Source organism: Fistularia commersonii, chromosome 28 (assembly GCF_037954325.1).
Source record: "Fistularia commersonii isolate RoL2024-O1a breed Wild chromosome 28, RoL_Fcom_v1.0, whole genome shotgun sequence".
Lineage (NCBI taxonomy): Eukaryota > Metazoa > Chordata > Actinopteri > Syngnathiformes > Fistulariidae > Fistularia > Fistularia commersonii.
In genome coordinates this window covers 5,018,889-5,039,297 of record NC_141311.1, presented here as the reverse complement: position 1 = coordinate 5,039,297, position 20,409 = coordinate 5,018,889, and the positions used below count along the sequence as shown (strand labels likewise).

The following is a 20,409-nucleotide window of genomic DNA, read 5'->3' as shown; positions in this document are numbered from 1 at the left end:
GTTAATACATTGTCTCTGAGGTTCTAGTCAAGATGGCATGCAGAAATACAATGTGTAAATCTGGAAGAGTATGCAGAAGAATTATGACATTCCCTTGCAGACTACACATAGATGCATGTTCCACTGTAGGAATTAATTTCAGCCCACACATCAATTCAACACTGAGGAGACGATAACTGTGACACACTGATATTCTAACCAAGTGTTATTAATGTTAAAAGTCTTTGTAAACAGATGGACCTCCACCCTGAAGACACCAATGTCAGAAGATGTACACGAATGCAAGAAAATGCAATCATGGCAGTGTGTTTGCACATATATGCCCACACACACACACACACACACACACACACACATACACACACACACACACACATGCATATCCAGATGGCTGGAGATCCCTTTAGGATGTTCAATTTCATTCAATCATTCCAGGGGACGGCTGCATTTGCATAATGGCTGAGGTACCATTAAAAAAAAAAACACACGCTCGGAATAAAGGCGAATGCAATCATTTACCTCAGATGAATTAGAAAATATCCAATTTGCGCCTCTGTGCTCATATTTCACACTAAGACCGAGGCGAGCATAGTATGTGAAACTTAGATCTAAATATGTCGGGAGAGAAATGGCTGTGGTTTTGCATATTATTTAAACGCAAAACTTTATCAAAGCTGTCTTTAGAAACTTTTTATGCAGCATCTTTTTTATTCTGCAGTGTGCAATCGCGATTCGGAGCTGGTGTATTTGATTTGAGGAGGATGGAGAGGATAAGCAGTTGTTTTGAAAACAAAAGGAGACAAAATTGAAAATTGAACTTAATCTCATCACTCCCGTTGTTTTACATCACTCCTGAATCTAAACATAATCCACCCGAGCCTGGCGAGTGACAGGCGGGATCAACCTAAACACCCCTCAGAACAGTTATTTTCACTCGGTTAAGCTGACAACAGCATGATCAGAACAGCTGTTTGCAGTGTATCCCTTGTCTCTCACTAACTCTTAAAATGACAAGCCCGTGATACAGGATGATAATATGTGACTCTCGCACCACCATGTGCATCATTCATGCTCGGTGGGAGCGTCTCACACACACACACACACACACACACACTCTGTGTCTACCTCCATCATTTCCCCTCACTAATTTATACAACATGTGGGTTATAAATAAGGTTCCCGCAGCTCGAGTCAGATGTGCACATCCCGATCCGGCACCCATTAGCATGCAAACACTAACTCACCTGTGTCATTCCAATTTTTCACACTTTACCCCCCTTATTCACACCCAAATGTGATCTTTCATTTGCAACTCGGGGAAAAAAGTAGAGTACACACACACACTTTTGGAAAAAAAAAAAAAAAAAGGCATACGCACGCTGACGATCCTCTCTGAGGTTCCCCCTCTGGAGATGGCAGTGCCGTTGAGTCCTACCAGAGAGGGTAGAGTCTGAGACATCCAGTTGGTGACCATGGCCATGGTGCTTAGCACCGCCCCTATTTTCAGCATAGGAACACTCATATTCGCTCCCTGTGGGGCCCTCTACCCTGCCCTGCTGGACCTCTGCTCCAGTCAGCTCCAGTCTGCTCCACACAGACTAGGTGGTGGACCAGCCAGTGAGCTTCTGCGTCAACCAAGCAGCAGAAGCAGCAGCAGCAGCAGCAGCAGCAGCAACAGCAGAAGAACCCCCCTGAGCTGGTGGAGGCGCAATTACCGCACTCACAAAGCACTGGCTCAGTCAAAGGGACAGCAAAAGACTTGTCAGAGGAGTGCAGCTCAAATCCAGCACCATCACGCCGGAATCCTCCCTCTCAGAATGACTGCCTCACCCCCTCCCTCTCTCCTCTTACCTCTCTCTCCCCCTCTCTTTCTCAAGATGCAGAGCTGCGTATTGGCTGCCTGGCTGGCGTCTCATCCCCTCCCAATCAGCCACTGCTCTGGTCTTGTCAGCCCTGTTTTGCATGCATATATCCATTCTTTTCCTGTCCCGTCTTTTTTTTTTTTTTTTTTTTTTCCCTGACATTTTGCTCTTCTTTTATGACTCACATCTTGATATTTGTGAGTGTGCGTGAGTGAGCGTGCTCCCGTGCTCACGCCTCTGAGGTACAGTCATCAGAGAAAGGGACTGATTTCAGAGGGCTGATCTGTGGGTCTGAGGTAACCTAGGTGCGGCGGATCGTCCTGGAGCATCAGCCGCTGTCTTCAGCAGCAGATGGAGGGTTCAGTAGATCCATTAAAGGTGGGCCCGGGGCTTGTGACGGGCTGAATGGGGCAAACAGCTCTGCAAGGTATTAATAGATGAGATCTGGGTGCACCTGCCCATGACTGCTCGTGACAGCTCATCTGTCATTCTCTTTCATGACATCTCCTATAGCAACCTGTAGCAGGGAGCATATATAGAATTCTATCCGACCCGCGGTGCCTGAGGCCTCAGCCTTAGAAACACACTCAGTTATTCTATGGGAAATTCCACACTCACTTAAATTGGGCAGTTAATCCATATGTTGCCAGAAATACACACATGTTGCAAAGGTGCTTTGGAGGACATTTACTAAGCTGTCATAAAAAAATGAAAAAAAAAAAAAAAAACAGCACCCACAGAAATAACACTTTTCATTTGAGTTTTCCTGGCTTCAGTTTTTTAAAACAAGGGCTAACTTTTCTCTAGTTTCCTGGCTTGGCTTTCTCACGTCGATCCCGGTGGCATTAACTTTCAGCACAATCATGGCGTTGAGGCTGCATCAGCTTTTGTCCAATGTCCTTCTCTACCTATCTTGGCCTCATTTCACCCGAGGGACTTTGTTTTAAGTTTTATTTGTGAGAGTTTAAACCAGACTGAGATAGATTGTGTGTGTTTGTGTGTGTGTGTGTGTGTGTGTGTGTGTGTGTGGGGGGGGGTTGATATCTATTTTGTCTCCCAGTCACAGCGCCCTGAATTTGCCAGTCAGCTGTGCAGCTGACAGATCAGAGTGAGCGCGATGGGGTATGGATGGGGCTGTCTCGTTTCTCCTTGAAGATTCCTCTCACAAAAATTCGGCAAGAACCTGGGCCACTGGCAATGTCATTTCATGCCATAAACAGCCATGCATAATGATGACAGAATGGCTTGCTCAGACAAAATGGCCAGGTCATCTCCCTTTCTTTCCTGCTTCCTGCTCTGCTGACTTATTCATTTTGTCAGGCGGGGAATGGACAGACTCCCCTCCCCACCACTCGCATTGGGTGAGTGATATGGGCTCTTCTGTGTGAGTTGTTCTGTGAAGGGATATGAGAAGAGACAGCTTTCTGAGGCTCTTCCAAAAATGTCAGGCCTCCTCAGCTCACCTGCTGGCTGTCGCGTCAATCTGGCGTTTCAGCGCTTTGATTGCTGGAACAACACTGCCCCCTAGTGGCCACCGGTAGAACTACACCCTTCGAGCTGCCACTGCAGCCAAAGAAGCACACAATACTTGGTATTGTGTAACATTGAACCAGGTGACAGGTGGCTGTCAGCCTGACAGAGATGTAAGAGGCCATGTGGCAGAAATATCAAGAGTCACATTTTTCCATGTCTAACAGATGTTTCAATCATGTGGGACATGTTCTTTTCAAGGAAACACACTGCTTTCTTTGTATGGTTAAACAAAAGTCAGGAGTAGGATTTAGACTAAAGCACTTCTAAGCATTTAATTATACATGTAAAGGTATATATATATGTATGTGTGTGTGTGTATATTTATTTATATGTATAATATGTATGATATGTGTACACATATATATAGATGTATAATGTGTGTATATATATATAGATGTGTGTGTGTGTGTATATATGTACATGCATGTATATGTGTTTGTGTGTGTGTGTGCATATATATATACATAGAAATTATTTTCTTCTTCCATTTATTTCTATTATTGCTAATATGGATAAACCCACCCACCCAAACACTTGATGATGAGCCCTGTAGGATGCAGATTCCTGTGTACTTTATGTAAACGCCCTCCAGTTTGGATCATTTTAACTGATTTCTGAGTTTAGTCAGAAATGTATTTGACAATGATGTGGTTTTACCAGGCACAACATTAAGTATTCCTTTCCTTCAGATCTGCAAAACATGAAGACACACATCAATGATGATAATAATAATAATTATATCATCATGATATAATTGATATAAAACGGATTAATTGAATACAGGTTAAATGGTTATTATATCCGATGATATTATATCCGATGATATAATTTTATAATGTGACCTATTAATTTACCTTTTGTCATTCCTTTTTAATTGATTTTCTACTGAATTTCACACACAAACTATTAGCAAGAAGTAATGTAGATAAAAGGCAGTATCTTCACTCTTACTGTAAAAATTATCTTTTTATTCATATTAAATGTTACTAATTCATTTAATTACATCTAACTATTTCTGAAAATGCCAAATGCAAGGTTTTCATCACATCACATAACTGATGCATTGATGCCCAACTGTTTTTTTTTTCTTTTCTCCCCCAACTCACCCAGTCTGCCACTGGCGGCAGCAAAGACTTCAAAATAGACACAGGCATATTAAGACCCTGTATCTCTTTTTCACCAATTCTCAGAAGAATCCCATGCCAGTGTGATTGCCAAGGCCGAGAGCCCACAAATTCACCATTCCTGGATTGCTTAACTTTGTTCAATGTGCTGGAAGTAAATTGGCTAATGCACTTAAAATGAAAACATTAAAAAAATGGACTTTGGCATTTTCTACCAGTGGCTTTTTTGCGCATTTCAACTCATGAAAATGTACCGGATAATGTATTATGCAACCGACTGATTAACGAAGACTGTATTCCCATGCCTAAATGTAGAATATTTGCGTGAAACTAATTTTATGACAAGCAGCCCGTCTCCCAGCGGTGTGTGCATTTGGACTTAATGAACAAAAAGCCTGCTCTTAACTCAAATTTAATAGCCTTTAAAAGGCAGTGGTGTGAATATAGATGTAAAAGAACACAGTTTGTGTGCCACGATAACAAAGACTGTGAGTGTTTCTTTCAGCGATTATGAGATCTTGAAATAACATGAGCTCAATTTGCATAATTGTGAAACTTTTTTTCCAATATCAAGCAGCTGCGATTGTGAAATAAAATGATGCGGTGATCAGATAGGCGGTTATCTGGCATGACTGACAAATGAATTATGAGTCTGCAACATTCTCAGTAGTTCCTACACTCGTCAATATTTTACACTAACGTCAACGGGCGGCCGCCACAGGGTAAACCCCAGCCTCACACCGAACAACAGCAGGGACTGCTGGTCTAGATAATGAATGATTTAATGATTTAATGAACGGATGAATGCAACGGCACTGTAATAACCACCAAATAACACCGCCAAGGTCCCTGACTGCAGGACAGGTGCAATCTATCATGTGATAAAGTTGTATTTTCTTCATTTATTCATCGTACCCTACTCTTCTATTCCTCTATTCTTATATATTCTTGCTTGTACAGCACTTTGATGCAAATCATTATCAACAATAACAATAATAATAATAATAATCATAATAGAAATAGAAGGGATTCTAATTTCCAAATCAGTACTTGAAAAACCACACAGCTGGTTTACAGCAATCACCTATACTGTTATTATTGTTGTTTAAATTTGTGAGCAAATGTTTTAAAATGGTTTGTTTTAGTAGGAAAAGAAGACAAATATCCCTCACAAGCAAATGCGATGTGTATATTTCTTCCCCTTGACAAGCAGACAATGGGAGGGAGTTGCTTTTGAAACTGAGCCACGCAGCTCGATTTGAATGCCAAGAGAATGCAGAACCTTGGCAAGCTATTTATTTGTTTTGATTGTTTTTTTTTTTATTCCTTGACGTATTTGTTGAGGTTCTTTAATTAGAACATTTCCGGTCTTTTCAGTCCTTGTTTGACCCGCAATGTGCACACTAGAGTTCGTCCGACCGGGAGAGAGGGGGAGATGAATCTTGGCTCAAGCAGCGCAGTTACCGGCTCGCTCGGCCCCGGGTTCCGTGTTTCTCAGTGCTCAGCGAGCCTGTATCTGACACATCTGCAGAAACTACACTGGTGAAACGTTGTTATTTATAGTTATCATTGCACAGCCAGCAGCCGCCTCGGAGGATGCGCCTGGTCTTGCCTGACTCGTAAGACACCAGGCTTCGCCTCTTAGCCCCGCAGCCAACTCTTTGGCGGACCAAGAAAAAAGTAATAAATAAAAGCGGTTAAGCATCTGTCAAGATCTTGCATCAATAATTACCTTCGTTCCGAGTGTTCCACTCTGCCGTACGATTAATTCCCTCAACCATCTCTTTCCACTTTTATTCAATATAATATGAAACAGTGTACCATTTCAAAGAATTCATCTAAATGAATCAATTTCTTTCAAAGTTTTTCATAAGGCGTTCATTTGGCCGTAACAACAGATGCCAGCATGGATACATCTGAAACAACATATTTGTTCAGATCCATCATTGACTCCTAAATCATATAAACTCCCAAGTGTAGTTCCTTCGGTTTTCACAATATTTCCCTTTAACTCACACTTTGGTGATCATGTCATCGAATCGGCGATAGCAATGTTAACCCCTCGCTTTCTGCCTCTGATTTACCTCTTTGAAGACAGAAGTTGTCTGCCTCCCAATATCTGCCTGTTGTAATATGAAAAAATACAAAAATAATCTAATATATTGAATGCAGATAGAGAATATATGCTTCCAATGTTATCAATACATACAGTAGATTTGTCCAGTTCACTCCTGTCGCTGTATTTTTTCCCTCCGCACCCCTGCATCCTCATTATAGAGACACATTTTAATCAAAAACCCTCAGTATTATTAATGGACTTTATGTGCATTTAAATTGCATCAAAACATTTCTCAGTTGGTTGAGGAAAAACAAATTAAACCCTACCTCAAGAGGAAATCAACCATTTAACCTGTATTCAATTAATCCGTTTTGATTTATTTTCATCGCCGTTTCTCATAATTTCCACTCCCGTAATTGGCTAGGCTAATTTTCTTCTGCTCTACTCTGCCGTGCCTTTATCTCTGATTCTCCACAGCTCCCTCTTGTTCTGTGCATTTTAACTCCTCACTCCGCCCTTCTCCCTGTTGTACTCCATGGAACCTGTGAGGACGAGGAACAAAAAAAAACAAAAAACAGAAGAAAAAGGAAAAAAGAAACCCCAAACAAATCGGTATAATGTGTTCCTCCTTTACCCGAGGTTGTCGACACACTGACTATTTCTGTCCCGAGTCCAAATCCACTCAAACCCCTTCCTTTGTTGTTCTTATTCTTATTCTTATTTGCTTGGATTTTGAAGTTTTCAAGAAGTTACACGCACTGATTTCATGTTATGTTTCAAAACAGCGAAGAAAAAAGAAAAAAAAAAATCCAGCTTTGCACCAGCCCGTGGGTGTGGTCTGTAAAGGGCATTTTTAATAAGTTCACATCATGAAAATATCCAGCAGTTGCACGTTGCAAGTGGTAGCATTCGGGCACACCCGTTGATGGCAGTAGAGCGCTGCAGAGCCTGCGATCCGCGGGGACGAGCTCTGAGAGATAACAATGCTGGGGTTCAGACAGCACCAACCACAAGCCACATTCTCACTGAGCACAAACACCCAGCCTGCAATTGATTCACTGCAGAAATACAGGACCAAATTACAGCTAATTACGTAGACCTTCTTCATAATGACACAAAGCTATTGTGACTGAGGCGGAGAGGCTGCACCGAGACTGAACCCACGTCTGAGCTCTGAAAAATGCCGGCGTTATCTCACTTTAAGAGTAGTGGCCATTTTTCTGAGTCATAATTTGATAATTAGATGATGGGCATCGAGGCCCGTCGCCTTCTAAATATATCAGGATCAAAATCTGTTTAAACAAGCGTGACCTCATTACCATAGCAACTATTTAAATGGCATAAATAGACTGTAGCCCAGGGTTTAGCGAGGCACAGTGGTGTGCCTCCAACATGGAGTATTTAATCTATTAACAACACAATTAAGACAATCATCCCGGGCATTCTTTTGTATAATGGACACCCGGACCAAGAGGACTGTAATACACATGGATTAACCGCAGCGGGCGTAAATCACCGAGCGCCGACCTATCATTGGCATTTATTCAAAGATTCATGTGGTGACATTTCACAACCGATGAGGGAGAGACATCGCCTGACTTGTACCACACCGGCGCCGTGTACCATGATATGTTTCCCTTTTGCATACCTGTCAATAACCTCGATTGCTCATTTTAGCCTGAGATATTAAGCACAGTTGAACTTTTTGATTTTACTGGGATACTCGTTTACCATTCGGGCGTTGCTTAGTAAATACGTCACCTCTGTAATTCATCGAACCCGGGGGACTTTAATATAACACTATGAAACATCAGAACGGTGTACGGCGTAAATTGAGAGTTCACCGATAACAAGCCAGACAACATCTTTGCTTTATAATTTTGACATCATCCGTATTGGCACATCTATCATTGTGTCTCCGAGCTACAGTAAGCCTCTCAGCATTTTTTTGTTTATCGAGCTGACCAGGCACGGAGCTCCCAGTAGCTTTGGAGTTGCTTTAATTTACTCGAAGCGCGGTTAGTCTGTTTTCGTTGCAGAAATCTTCGCTTTGGGTGGAAAGAGAAAAGGAGCAAAACGAGAGTCTCACTGGCTGTTACTCGGTGTACGCGACATTAAAAAATTTTTTACGGCTGCAGTTCTATATGTATCTGAGTGCCGGGAGGCCATTTGAAATGTCACTTTGACAGTTATCAAATGAACATATATGAAGGCGTCAGCGTTTTATTTCTTGTGTCAGCAGCAGAGGATGCTGCAACTCAGCAAAACTACGTCCTGTTACTATAGTCACTTTACAGTCGCAACAAAAGTGAGAAGCAAGCTTATTATTTATTGTCAATTTTCGGTGTATTACACGCTGCACATGCACATATCAACCCCCCCGCTTTCACACACTGACATTTTTAATTTCATTTAAGGTTTACGGAAACACCACCTTGTTCAGATGACCCGGGCCAAATGATTATTTCTTTAAATTGATTGCCGGAAAGGACGGAGATCATCTACTGTGCGAGTCAGGTTGACTTACAACAAGAGTAAATGTCTCAGCAGGCACAGGCCTCTGCTCTCCGTTTTCGAGGCAGCACAGTTTACAACCCAGCTGCCAGATGTACTTTCCTTCTTCCAGACACAATATACGAGGCATAATTGGACAGCGGATGAAACTCTGGGAGAAGGCAAAAATACATTGCATTGAAAACAAAACAAAAAATAACAAACAGGAGATCCACAGACTAATTAAAAATAATGCTATGTGCATACAAAGAAAGAAATCAACACTATAGTAATAATAATAATATGAAATAACATAAACCACTATCATTGCAATAATAATAATAATAATAAAGACGATAATATAATAATAAGAAGAACAGTAATAATATAGCCAATTTGGACACAGAGAAGTTAAGTGAACGTGAAAAAACTAACTTTAACGGTAAAAGCTTTTTCGAGACACGGGCAGCAGGGTTTTTTCACCCCAGCCTGGACCAGACAGCGGGGTCGGAAATGGGCAAAGCTGAGGGATTGGAACAACACATGACACATTGTTTAACAATTCCCCGACAGAAATTGATTTCTGGGCGACCGTTGATAGCAGGTTTCCAAGTTCACAGGTTGATGCATCGCTCCCCGTGACCTTCAGTGATGGTGGTCACTTGAAATATCTCAGTGAGTTCAGGCTGCGATGGGCACCACACTGGAAATACGCATTGAATTCTGTTGAAAATGGTTTGAATTCGAGTTGAATTCATGAAATGCGGTCACACACCGTGAATCACTGGGTTTACTTGAAATAAATAAGCAGAGGAGAATTTTACGTCCAGATGGTCTAAAGTTGCAGGACGCTTATTCTTTATCTTGTGAGTTCAACCGAACTCAAATAAGAAATGTGTTAATTTCAATAAAATACCACACTGTGATCTGGATTCAAATCCTTTAAGGTCCAATGACTCTATACGAAAATTGGATTATGGAGCTAAAGTGAGAAACTGTGATGTGACTGATAATAGGCAAAGCTTCCATGCACTTGCTGATACAAAACAGATCCAGTTCTTATTTTGATTTTTGTTTTTTTCCCCAGACCTTGCGTGGAAGTTGATTTGCAGTCTGGCTCTCATCATCTCCCTTCCAAACTTCCCAACCCAATCCCACTGCACTCTGATTACTTCTTTTTTGGACCTCACAAACAAAAATGTAATGCATTTATGTCCACTCAATTCCTTTCCATTCAGCCGCCGGCAACCATAAAAACCTATCTTTAACCTAAAAAAAAACAAAAACTGTGCAATATTTCATTTCACTGTGCAATATTTAGAACTGTGCAATATTTCATTTCATAACAGTACACGATAATTTTTTCTTTATCATACTATTGTGCACTCCTTACCTCACTTGTTACTAAGACACTTATAGTTTTATCACTTGTTTACTAAGACACTTTATAGTTTCACTGAGACACTTTATAGTTTATAGTTTATTTATTTCTAATTCTGCCTTTTCTTTTTATTATTTATTACTGTTATATTTTCTGTAACTCTGGCACAACAATTGCCTTCGGGATTAATAAAGTTGTTCTTATCTTTCTTATCTTATCTCAAAGCTTCATTTCCACGTCTACGATCCCCAACTGTTAAATGTGCTAACCGTAGTTGAGGTTTACGATAGCTTACTCACAAAACAAATAAAGTATAACATACAAATAGCATCACATTCAGATTTTCGGTAGGGCTTTGGTATAATCATTGCTATTTCCAGGTGAGAATATGTACTGGTAGCAGGAGCGCGCAAGAAAGAAAACCGATACAGAAGGTGTGTCATCGTGTATTGACTAACACACCTACGAAGGGTCGATCAGGGGTCTTCCAGATATATATATTGGATTGCCAATCTAATTGATCCACAATGAAGACAAGAAGAAACAATCATAATGTATCACAAAGTGAGACTTCCAAGTCTCGGAGACAAACATTGAACAAAACATCAAAAAAGACCTCTTAACCTCGGGGATGTGGATTGAGATTTTTCCTGGAGATTAACAACATCAGTCAAATCGAAACCTTGTATTTAAAACTGAAATTGTTAGTTACCATTCTTTCGTAGGATTTTCTCGGCAGCTACTCGGTCTGCCCTTTTCATTATTCACCGGGAAAAAAAACCCACCAAAAAATGAAAATATTAATATAATTATCGAGATAATGTTCATTGCCGTTTCAGTTACGTGTCCCTAGAAGCATGAATCTATTGTTGGAACGTGCTTTCAGATTTCATTAATAGACAGATTGATTACTCGTGATTGCCGCCTTGATTACGATCTCAACAGTTCACGGGGGCTTATATGTTATTATTTCTCGGTCGTGTGAAAAAATGAACAGTATCGTTATCGCTCAATCAGGAAGCGGGGTGTCGCGTTTTACTCAAGGCCTGCTAAAGAAAGCCTTCATCGTAGCAGATAAGACCTGCATGCAGCAATCAGCTGCCATGCATTCTACAGCACAGCATGTCTCTATCCAGAGCTCCGCCACCTCCTCGTGCCAGAATAACCAGCTGAATAGGAGTCTGCGCATGGCTTCCTGTGGCAGATCTGCCCGGATGAATTACCCGCACGCACATGGAACACTCACTTATGTACATGCATTCACATTCACGGTGATCATTACTGTGATTACTGGAATCGTTTCTGGACCCCATCCAACCGCCGTGACCGGATGACCAAGATTATAACCATAGCCGATAATTCACGAATCCATCTTGGGCATTTCTGGATGTAACAGCAGAAGGACTCTGCCATGGACTGACTTTTACTTCTATCCAGCTGTTCCACAATGCTCTTGGTTGTTAATAAACAAGCCACTAATAGAAATGGAGTCATTATTGACAGCAGTTGTCTTCAGCACAATAAAAAAAAAATTACAATGGCATAGTGGTCTGGTTGTGCAGCTTCCTCACAACAAATGTCCTGGTTTTGAGCCATCCCGTGCACTTTCTGATTTGCATACGTGCCCGGTTCTTCGGCAGATGCTTTCCCATCAAAGACCCGTGTGCGAGGAAGTTAATACTCTTATCATCTGTTAACAGGTGGAAAGAATGTTGTTGGTCCCCTGGTCACCCTGCTCCATAATGGATGGGTTAAACGTAGAGGGTGAGACTGAATCAGTATGTCAGGCCTCATGCGCAAGTGTTTGTAGCCTTATCTTTAATTTCTCACAACATTTTTCATGTGCACGAGTGAACCTGCATGAGTGTACCATACGAGACTTACCGAACAGTGGGAAAAGCTTCTGCATTAAAATGACAATTTCCAGTGTACTAAATAAAACTGTTATTTTTTTACTGAAAGGCAAATTTGAATATTTGATGTCTGTAAAAAAAAAAAAAAAAAAACATCTAAAGAAGGAAGTCTGTGGCTCAATAAGATTGAGGTCCAGCTCTCACAACAACAGAAATCTATTTAGTTGCGCACAACATGCACCACCATTTCATTTTTTTTTTTTTTTGTCCGTTTAAACGTGACACATGAACTATTTATCCGGCTCACATAGACATTCCTTCGAGAAAAACGTTACATGTTGACAGATGCTAATTTAAGAACCTGGCACTGTAAGGCAGAGTGAAGCTTAAATACTCTAATACTGCTGTCAAAAAGGGAAATACAAAGACGATTATGAATTCTGAAGTATAATTTATAACAAAGAAATGGGAATCACAGGGTGTTTTTTTCCACCCCACCGTGGATTCTGTCATAAAGATTGGATCTAACAACCTCCCTCATGAACCTGAGCACGCAGGCACCTGTGTCACCGGGCCAGCTGCCGCCTAAAGGACGGGCTCTGAGATTCTGATTAGTTTGTCTGCACTTTGACAAAAAAACACTCCCAAGAACGACTGAAGAAAATTGGAAGCTGTTTTGCATCCTCGACGCAGTCGAGGGGATATTGGTAATTTCACATCGACACCTCTTGTGGATTTGTAATATAGAATCATAACCGTCCAACTTTTATCTTCCATTAATATGGCTTTAAACTCCTCTTTTTTTAAAATGCATCTGATAAACACTGCAGTTTTGTGGCGCTGCACTGTGATTGCTAAAAAAATAGCTTCAATATAAAATAATGCTTCAGCTGATGTGATCATTGTATTGGGACCTCTCATCTTTACAATGTGATTTCAATTACTTTTTGTTTCCAACTTTCTTACACTTACATAGAAGTGTGTTTGCGATGTTTCGGAGATGAGTGTGTATGCGGCGGTATCGGAGTGCCTTAAATTAGCCCTTGTGTGTGTTTTTCAAGCGACACTGAGTTCAAACTGCTCTCAGAAGAAATAAAAATAAACGGATAAATGCCAGAGAGTATAAAGTTGTCAAATGGAGTCCCTTTGGTGGAAAATGAAGTAATATTACATTTATTATATTTTCAAAATGTCTACTTTGAAGTGTCTGAATAGGCTTCTGGTCTCTGTTCCCTCCCATTGTGTTATTACTTGGCAAAAGCTTTGTTCCATTATTGTGTTTAACTGTATTTGACAAAGAGCGGACAGACGATCGTAGAAGCTACAGGACTCACCTACAGCCCGACTGAATCTTTAAAGAGACGGCTCTTAGAGCGAGTATCTGCCATCTTCCAAGTGTTCCCACTAATATATTGTTTAGAAATGCCACCTAGCCTAGGAGTGAATGCATCACTGTTGTTAGTATATCACAGTGCTGGGTTTTAACAGGCAGGAAATTGGACAAAGAGTCTGTTAAATAAACAAGATGTTTGGACGGGGCAAAGAAAGCGAGTTAAAAGAAGTCCCCAAAAAAAAAAAAGAGATCTCTGTTGCATTTGAAACTCCCTGAGGTGTAAAACTTACATTGTGTCTGTTTTCCACAACGTCTGCATCAGTGAAAGCAGCAGGACCAGAGAGGAGTGGCGGGAACCTGCCAATTAGTCAGGTTGACTGAGAGTAGCCATTTGTGAGGAAAAAAAAAATATCCTCTTTGCCCTGCACTCGAGCAGAGGAGAGCAAACAATGACCACATCTTTCACTGAAAAACTAAAGAAATAAATCTCTGCTTCTTTGCATGATTGGTGCACGGGTGTCATGTGGGTGTCAGGGGCTGCTTACAAAAATTCAAAAACACACGGGACTGCGATATTTTATCATTATGCAGACGTCTGTTATCATACAACGTATTCAAATTGAAAGAAACAATTGGAAGTTTTTGTCTAAGTCTGGTGCTGCATTTACGACGGGGTTTTATGGCGCTGTTGTTCAGTCTGTCTGCGGCGCAATTGCATTTTGCAGCAATATATTGGGGTGAGAATAACAAATTGGAGGTGATATCTGATTAGATAAACAGATGTTGACCAACTTTCGCCTTCGGGACAGAATTTCCTCCTTAAATGGGTAATAAATCACATCGTGGCAGTATACCTGTATTTATAATCCCAATAATTTCTTATTTATAACCGAAGTATCTTGATTTTATCGTGTTTCCAGTTCTTTTGTGCAAAATTTCGATCAGTGCCCCATCAGCAGTGGGATCTCAAGGTCCCGAGTGTTAAGGTTCCTTGCACTTGGGTCTTTCTGGTTCTTTGTCTTCACTCCGTTAGTCACAAAATTTCCACTTTTTTTTTCCCCAACCAAAAATTTCAAACTGGCTCAAACAAAATGAACAGGTAATTAAGTGTATCAATATAGGACAGCGCAAGTATTCATCAGGTTCGTACGTCAAACACCTTGTGTATTGTATTTAATACTAGACAACATTTTTGCTACATTGTCAATGGAAAGGACCAGTATCAGTACTGAAGGGACAGAACCAGCCTGCAGGCTTTAGCCCTGCCGCTTAGTTACAGTTCACACTGAAGCCTCCATTTGTATCCTCTATCTTCAGGTCATTAATGCTCAGAGAAGCTGTAACATTTAATTAGGGAGACATTATTAGTACAACACGGGCATAGTATGCAGTGAGGAGAAATACCAAAACAGCCCCCAACTGAATATTACATTTACAGCCACATGGAGTTACAGGGGGAAAATGGTTGGGAGAAACCTCTAGATAAACAAATTAGCTTGTCACTGTGTGCTTTCATGGAGTTTTCCTGCTGGGACCAGTAGAAAGGATTATTAGTATAAGTAAACAGCCTCGTGCTAGCCTTCGTTCCTTGTAGCCCCCCCCCCGAAAACGCTGCTGTTGATTCCACCCATGTAATCTGCAAAGTCTCAGCTGCATTGTCACAAAGAGGAGCCACTGATCCGTTCAGTGATTGATTGCACAAAGGAGCAGGAAAATATCAACAAACGAAGAGAAAATGAGTATACAGAGCAGAAATGAGAAGTGTGTACGTTGAATATTATGAATGGATAATGTATCGTGGACTTTGCCAAATGCGGAATGAGAAGAATCACAAGTAGGAAGTTACCGGGCGGCAGCCGCTGCGAAAAGAAGGGCCGTAATGAAGAAGAGTGGCTAATGAGTCAGGTGTTTCGCCACATGGGGCACCAGCTGGGTCTTTCAACTACAAGTGCAATATTCAGTCGGTAAAAGGCAATAAACTGTTGAGTAACATTAGCTGACATGTGCCTGCGTAGATTTCCCAGTACAGTATGGATGTGCAATTGGCTGCGAGGTACAACTTGCAGGGTGTTTCGAGTGCGCGGCCTCCTTTCTGAGCATTCGGGTCTGATCCACTGGACTTTATGATGATATCTGAGAGAGTAGCCCGAGAGATAAGATATCATAAAGGCCAACGCTTGCTTCGATATTCCCTTGAGCGAGAGGAATGACACAGAAGATGATATTTAATCTGAAGGAGGCGTCTCCTTTTCTAATCATCAACCTAAATATTTTCATTTGCTGTCTTTAAGAAATGGTAGACTTCAGCTCCGGCGCTCGTTCCTCTTGGGACGTATCATTGTCGGCTAGCGCCTGATTGCTTCGAGTAAAACGGACAAGAATGCATTTAAATTAAGATCAAACCTCTAAGGGTGCTAGATTAGAATGGCAGAAATACCGTCAAATAATGAGATTTAGAGGGTAGCACATTCGGGGGACATTTCTACCACCCACAGATTAAATCATTAATTTAAATTTTAATGACACCCATGCAAAGGTCCACCTCTGCACATCAACTGCGTGTTAATGCTAATTTGGGAAGCAAAGGCTGATGTATAGAAAGACTCCCCACCCTTGTCCCCTGCAGTCTGTAACAAGCTGACAATTGTCACATTTCATCTTCGTTCATTTACTTGGCCGCTGTGTTCTGACTCCGCAGATGATCACTTGTTTCACTTTGCATTTCCCTCCAGCTCATCTAATATGATGTGCAGGTATAAGTCAGTTTCATTTTGAGCCGTGCATCAATGGTCACATTTAATAGTCTCGCTCAGAGCTGTTTGGGTAGCATTAGCGCAGATTTAAACATGGCAGTTGTGGATATCGATCAAAAAATATGCCACGTTGAAAAATAGGCCTAATAAGTGAGTAGAACTTCCCACCACATGCTGTTACACTCTCACGAGCAGAGCAAGAGATGAGAGCTGGGCCTGAGAGGGCTACTAGCCTGAAGCACTAAGGCTTAAAGAGAGAGACCTCTGCTGAATACCTATTCATCACATCACCATTAGTGTGGCTAAAGCACTCAGCTGTGCTGTATGAAAATATAACAGGGATTACTGCATTAGATCTCCCGGCCCAGTCTGACATGATAAGACGGATTGCGCTATCGCCGATATGAAGCCGAGCCCAGAACGCACCCCGTGTGTTTTTCCTCCTCTTTTGACACAGTCGTGACATAAGTCATGCGACACATCCCATACGCAGTCATCGTAAGAGCAGTTTTTTCTTACTGCACGACGTTTTGTTTTCCTCCACCCACGTAAAGTCTTACCCCGCATTGGTGTGTCAACTCTCAATGGTCTCCTCCTGAGGGCCTATCTTACCTAAGAGACACGATGCATGTGCCATCTTTTTGTCGCGTTTGCACCCATATTGATTTAGTGACCTGAAGCTAATTAAACACAATGGGTGAGGAGCGGTTGCGCCGGTCAGTGCAATAAAACCATGGCGTTGCACCAATAGCGCCTTTTGGTTTTTGTCCGGGCAAAACTAAGTGACCGGCACGGTGTACAGGCACTTTGAGTCAAATCCTCTTTTGGTCCCCATATTCAGCCTGTCTGTCTTTACATTACCTTCTTCTCTTTGTGTGTCCCTGACAGGCATTTCACTGCCGTTCTGCTCCGCTTAGTAACTCCTCAATGCAGCACGCCGATTCTGTTTGTGGTCTGACATCAATCGCCTTTCTCCTATTACTCACCGATAATTGAATTAGGGGTTCATATCATTTTGGTGGTGAAGAGCATATTTCTAATGCTTATTCTTACAAATATTAAATGTTTTGCATTTGGATACACTGGCACTGATGTGTATCATAGGGACTGGTGTGGAAAGATGATGCCTTCAGTTGTTCTGTATACAATCAAAGTTGCATCCTGGGAACTTGGGGGAGGCTCAAGGTCAAAAATTCAAAAAGAATGAATTGCCATTTCTCTCGGAGAATAATCAAACCGGAATGAATGATTCTTTGATAATACTGCGCGATACAAAGGACTCACCTTGTGAAAAGTTAATAGAGACGACATGGGTGTCCTCTAGTTTTATGTAAACATCATTGACCAGTTGTGTGCGTACAAACCCATTTCCAGTTGCGGCTGCTCAATCCAGATGCGCTTTTTCCACCCGGAACAAAACACACCTCCCCGTCTCTGTGTGTTTTGCAGGCCGGGAGGGATCCTGGCGGTTTAGAATAAAGCGGCATAACGTAATGTAAGCCGGTGTTCCTATGGCGCATCTTGTTATCTTCCCTCTCCTACATGTAGTGTCTCTATCAAAGGACCTCTCTACCCTCCTAACCGTGGGGCTGCAGAAAGCAGCTATGCCAGCCTGCTTGATATGCAGCAGTGTCTGGTGGCTGCTGGGCTCCCACGCCTGTCTGACTGGAACCTTTAAGCCTTGGTGCAGTCAGAAGGAGCCTCCTTCATCAATGGCCTTACTGAGTGGCTGTGACAGTGCCACGCGGAAAACACATCGATTAAATGGTTCCTCTTGCCATCCGCTTCTGCTTCGCCACAGAGCTCTCATCTTTCATTCCCCCCGAAATAAAAGCCAAGCAATTGAGTTAGCTATCAACATGGGAGAAAATCTGTCATACTCATACGCAGGTCGAGAAAAGGATTGTAATAGTAGCACGAATTGCGAAATAAAAGAAAAGTGAGACAAATCAAGGCGGATAAAAGACAGAGGGAGGTAGTCGGAGGATTTAAAAACACAAAATAAAAATCAAAAAACAGCACCGTCGGTGGCGTTCTACCTTATCGACTTTCATTCAACAGCAGCCTCTACAACTACTCTCAACTTCATAAAATGAATACGAGCAAAAATGTGATTAATTAAGTGGGCTTAGGGAAGATAAAACTATGTTGCGGAAAAATGAAACCGACTGACACGCAAACTAACCTTTTTTTTTTCATGGAATCTGCATTTCCTGTAAATGTTGTATGATGTCGGGCCATGTGATTGAGGAGGCGGAGGCAGAATCAGTGTTTGAGAACGTGTAGCAGCCTCCAACGTGGAATATGTGTCTACTGATAAAAGTGAAAGAGATATGAAGAGCACCGTTCAATTAGCAGCCTGCCCAAACTACTCCGTCTTATGAAAGCTTTTGTATCAGAGCAGGAAGATGAGCTCTAGGCACCACAGCCATATTTATATTCCAATCTTCTACACAGAAACCCACATTGCCAGGCTCATAAAAGATTCATTGAGCAGGGGAAAGCAAGGTCGTGCAGAAAACTGGTCAGGAGGTGCCTACTGCAATGCAAAAAAGATGGACGCAAAAAGGAAAAAAGGAATAAGTGAGCTTGATAGCAAATTCTGGGGCGAAGCGTTTCATTACCTGCAATTTCGAATGCCGCGTGTTCACCTCGGACCAGACGATGGAGCGCACCCGCGCTCAAATTATCGCCTGTCAACCACACATAGGGCACACGGCGACGGCCTCCGTGGTCTCGGCCACGTTTGTTAGCACCGGTCGCTAGCAATGGTAAGCTCTCTGACTTTTCTAGATCCGAATGCTGACATGTTTATGAACTCTGGACAGAGAGTGCACATACGCATGCGTGTATGTGTGAGCGCATGCACGCGCCCATTCTGGGTGTTGTCAGAGAAATGTCACTCTTGCTTAGAGTCACAGACATGAACCTCTGGGAGTCCTGCACCCTCCAGCACACTCACACAGAAGGAAGAAGAGAAAGTTGGGGCGGGGCGGGGGGGTATGCGGCGTATGGAGCTGATGTTCATCCCACCAGTCAAGCTGATCCTTCAATACCTTTGACAGAAGGTCACAGACATGACACCCCTTCAAATATTCTGAGAAATTAAGAGTGTGTTAGTACATGCATGACTCGAGGGGGGGTGGGGTGGGGTTGGGGGGTGCGATGCAGGTGCACAAATCTCCTTTAAGGAAAAGTGCTGTCCGGTGGAAACGCCGACAAGGGCTGCACATCTGTACAAATGAGTCTCAACAACTGGATGGATTACTCGGTCCAGAATCAGCTTAAAGACCTTTCTAATGATGATTATAAGCCACCCTAGAGTCATCCAGCTCAGTTCATGGGGATGCTAATGGTCATTTTAGGACATTAGACCTCTGGGTTTTGCAACATGACATAAAACAGCAACAGAGGTCATTCGGAGCCCACACAGCCCGGGTGGATAAGTAGCAGGCTGTCTGTAGCTCAAAATGAGTAAGTGGTCACTTAAGACATTGACTAAATGCCGAGAATACCAGCCTTTCCTCTCTGACTTTTCAGGTTGAAATAAATAGTCTCTCGTACGTCGACATAGATGACAAGTGCTCCAAACGCGAGGAATTCTGCAACAGATATCTCATGTGAGAGGCAGTTAAGCAACCCGCTACACTTTGATTTTTAGACCTCAGAAAACAACTAGCAAGAACATAAAAGGGATGTGATTTATCTGGGGGTGTGTTAGTCAGCAGGGATTGAGGGCATTTAGTTTACGGTGCCAGAGAGGACTCCGATGAAAACACTCTGTTGCGAAGAAACACATTTCGTCCATATTTCATAATCTTCGGGCAAAATTTGTTGATGATGCAACCCAGGGTTTTTTTCAACCGAGAAAACACTTGAAGAAAGTTGGGCAAAACCAGTAGTATGTTCACAAATCACAACAGGTAGTTTAAGTTTTCTAGTGAAATGATCTGTCAGGTCTCAAAACACGTTCCCCTTGCACCAAAGACTATGCTTGGGATAACAAAACAATTGGTCA

At 42.1% G+C, this 20,409-nt stretch overlaps 1 protein-coding gene across 2 annotated transcripts in view; it reads right to left on the bottom strand.

Moving 5' to 3' along the window:
* olfm2a (olfactomedin 2a) overlaps positions 1-20,409 on the bottom strand; it is a 48,021-nt gene that overhangs the window by 19,985 nt on the left and 7,627 nt on the right. Inside the window, exon 1 of one of the 2 annotated variants that reach the window (XM_086175649.1) lies at positions 1,379-1,839. The exons of the other annotated variant lie outside the window; for it this stretch is intronic. Coding sequence (XP_086031775.1) covers positions 1,379-1,522 — 144 coding nt within the window. The 5' untranslated portion in view covers positions 1,523-1,839. Of the gene's footprint in view, positions 1-1,378; positions 1,840-20,409 lie in introns of those variants that run through there. 2 annotated transcript variants of the gene reach the window in all.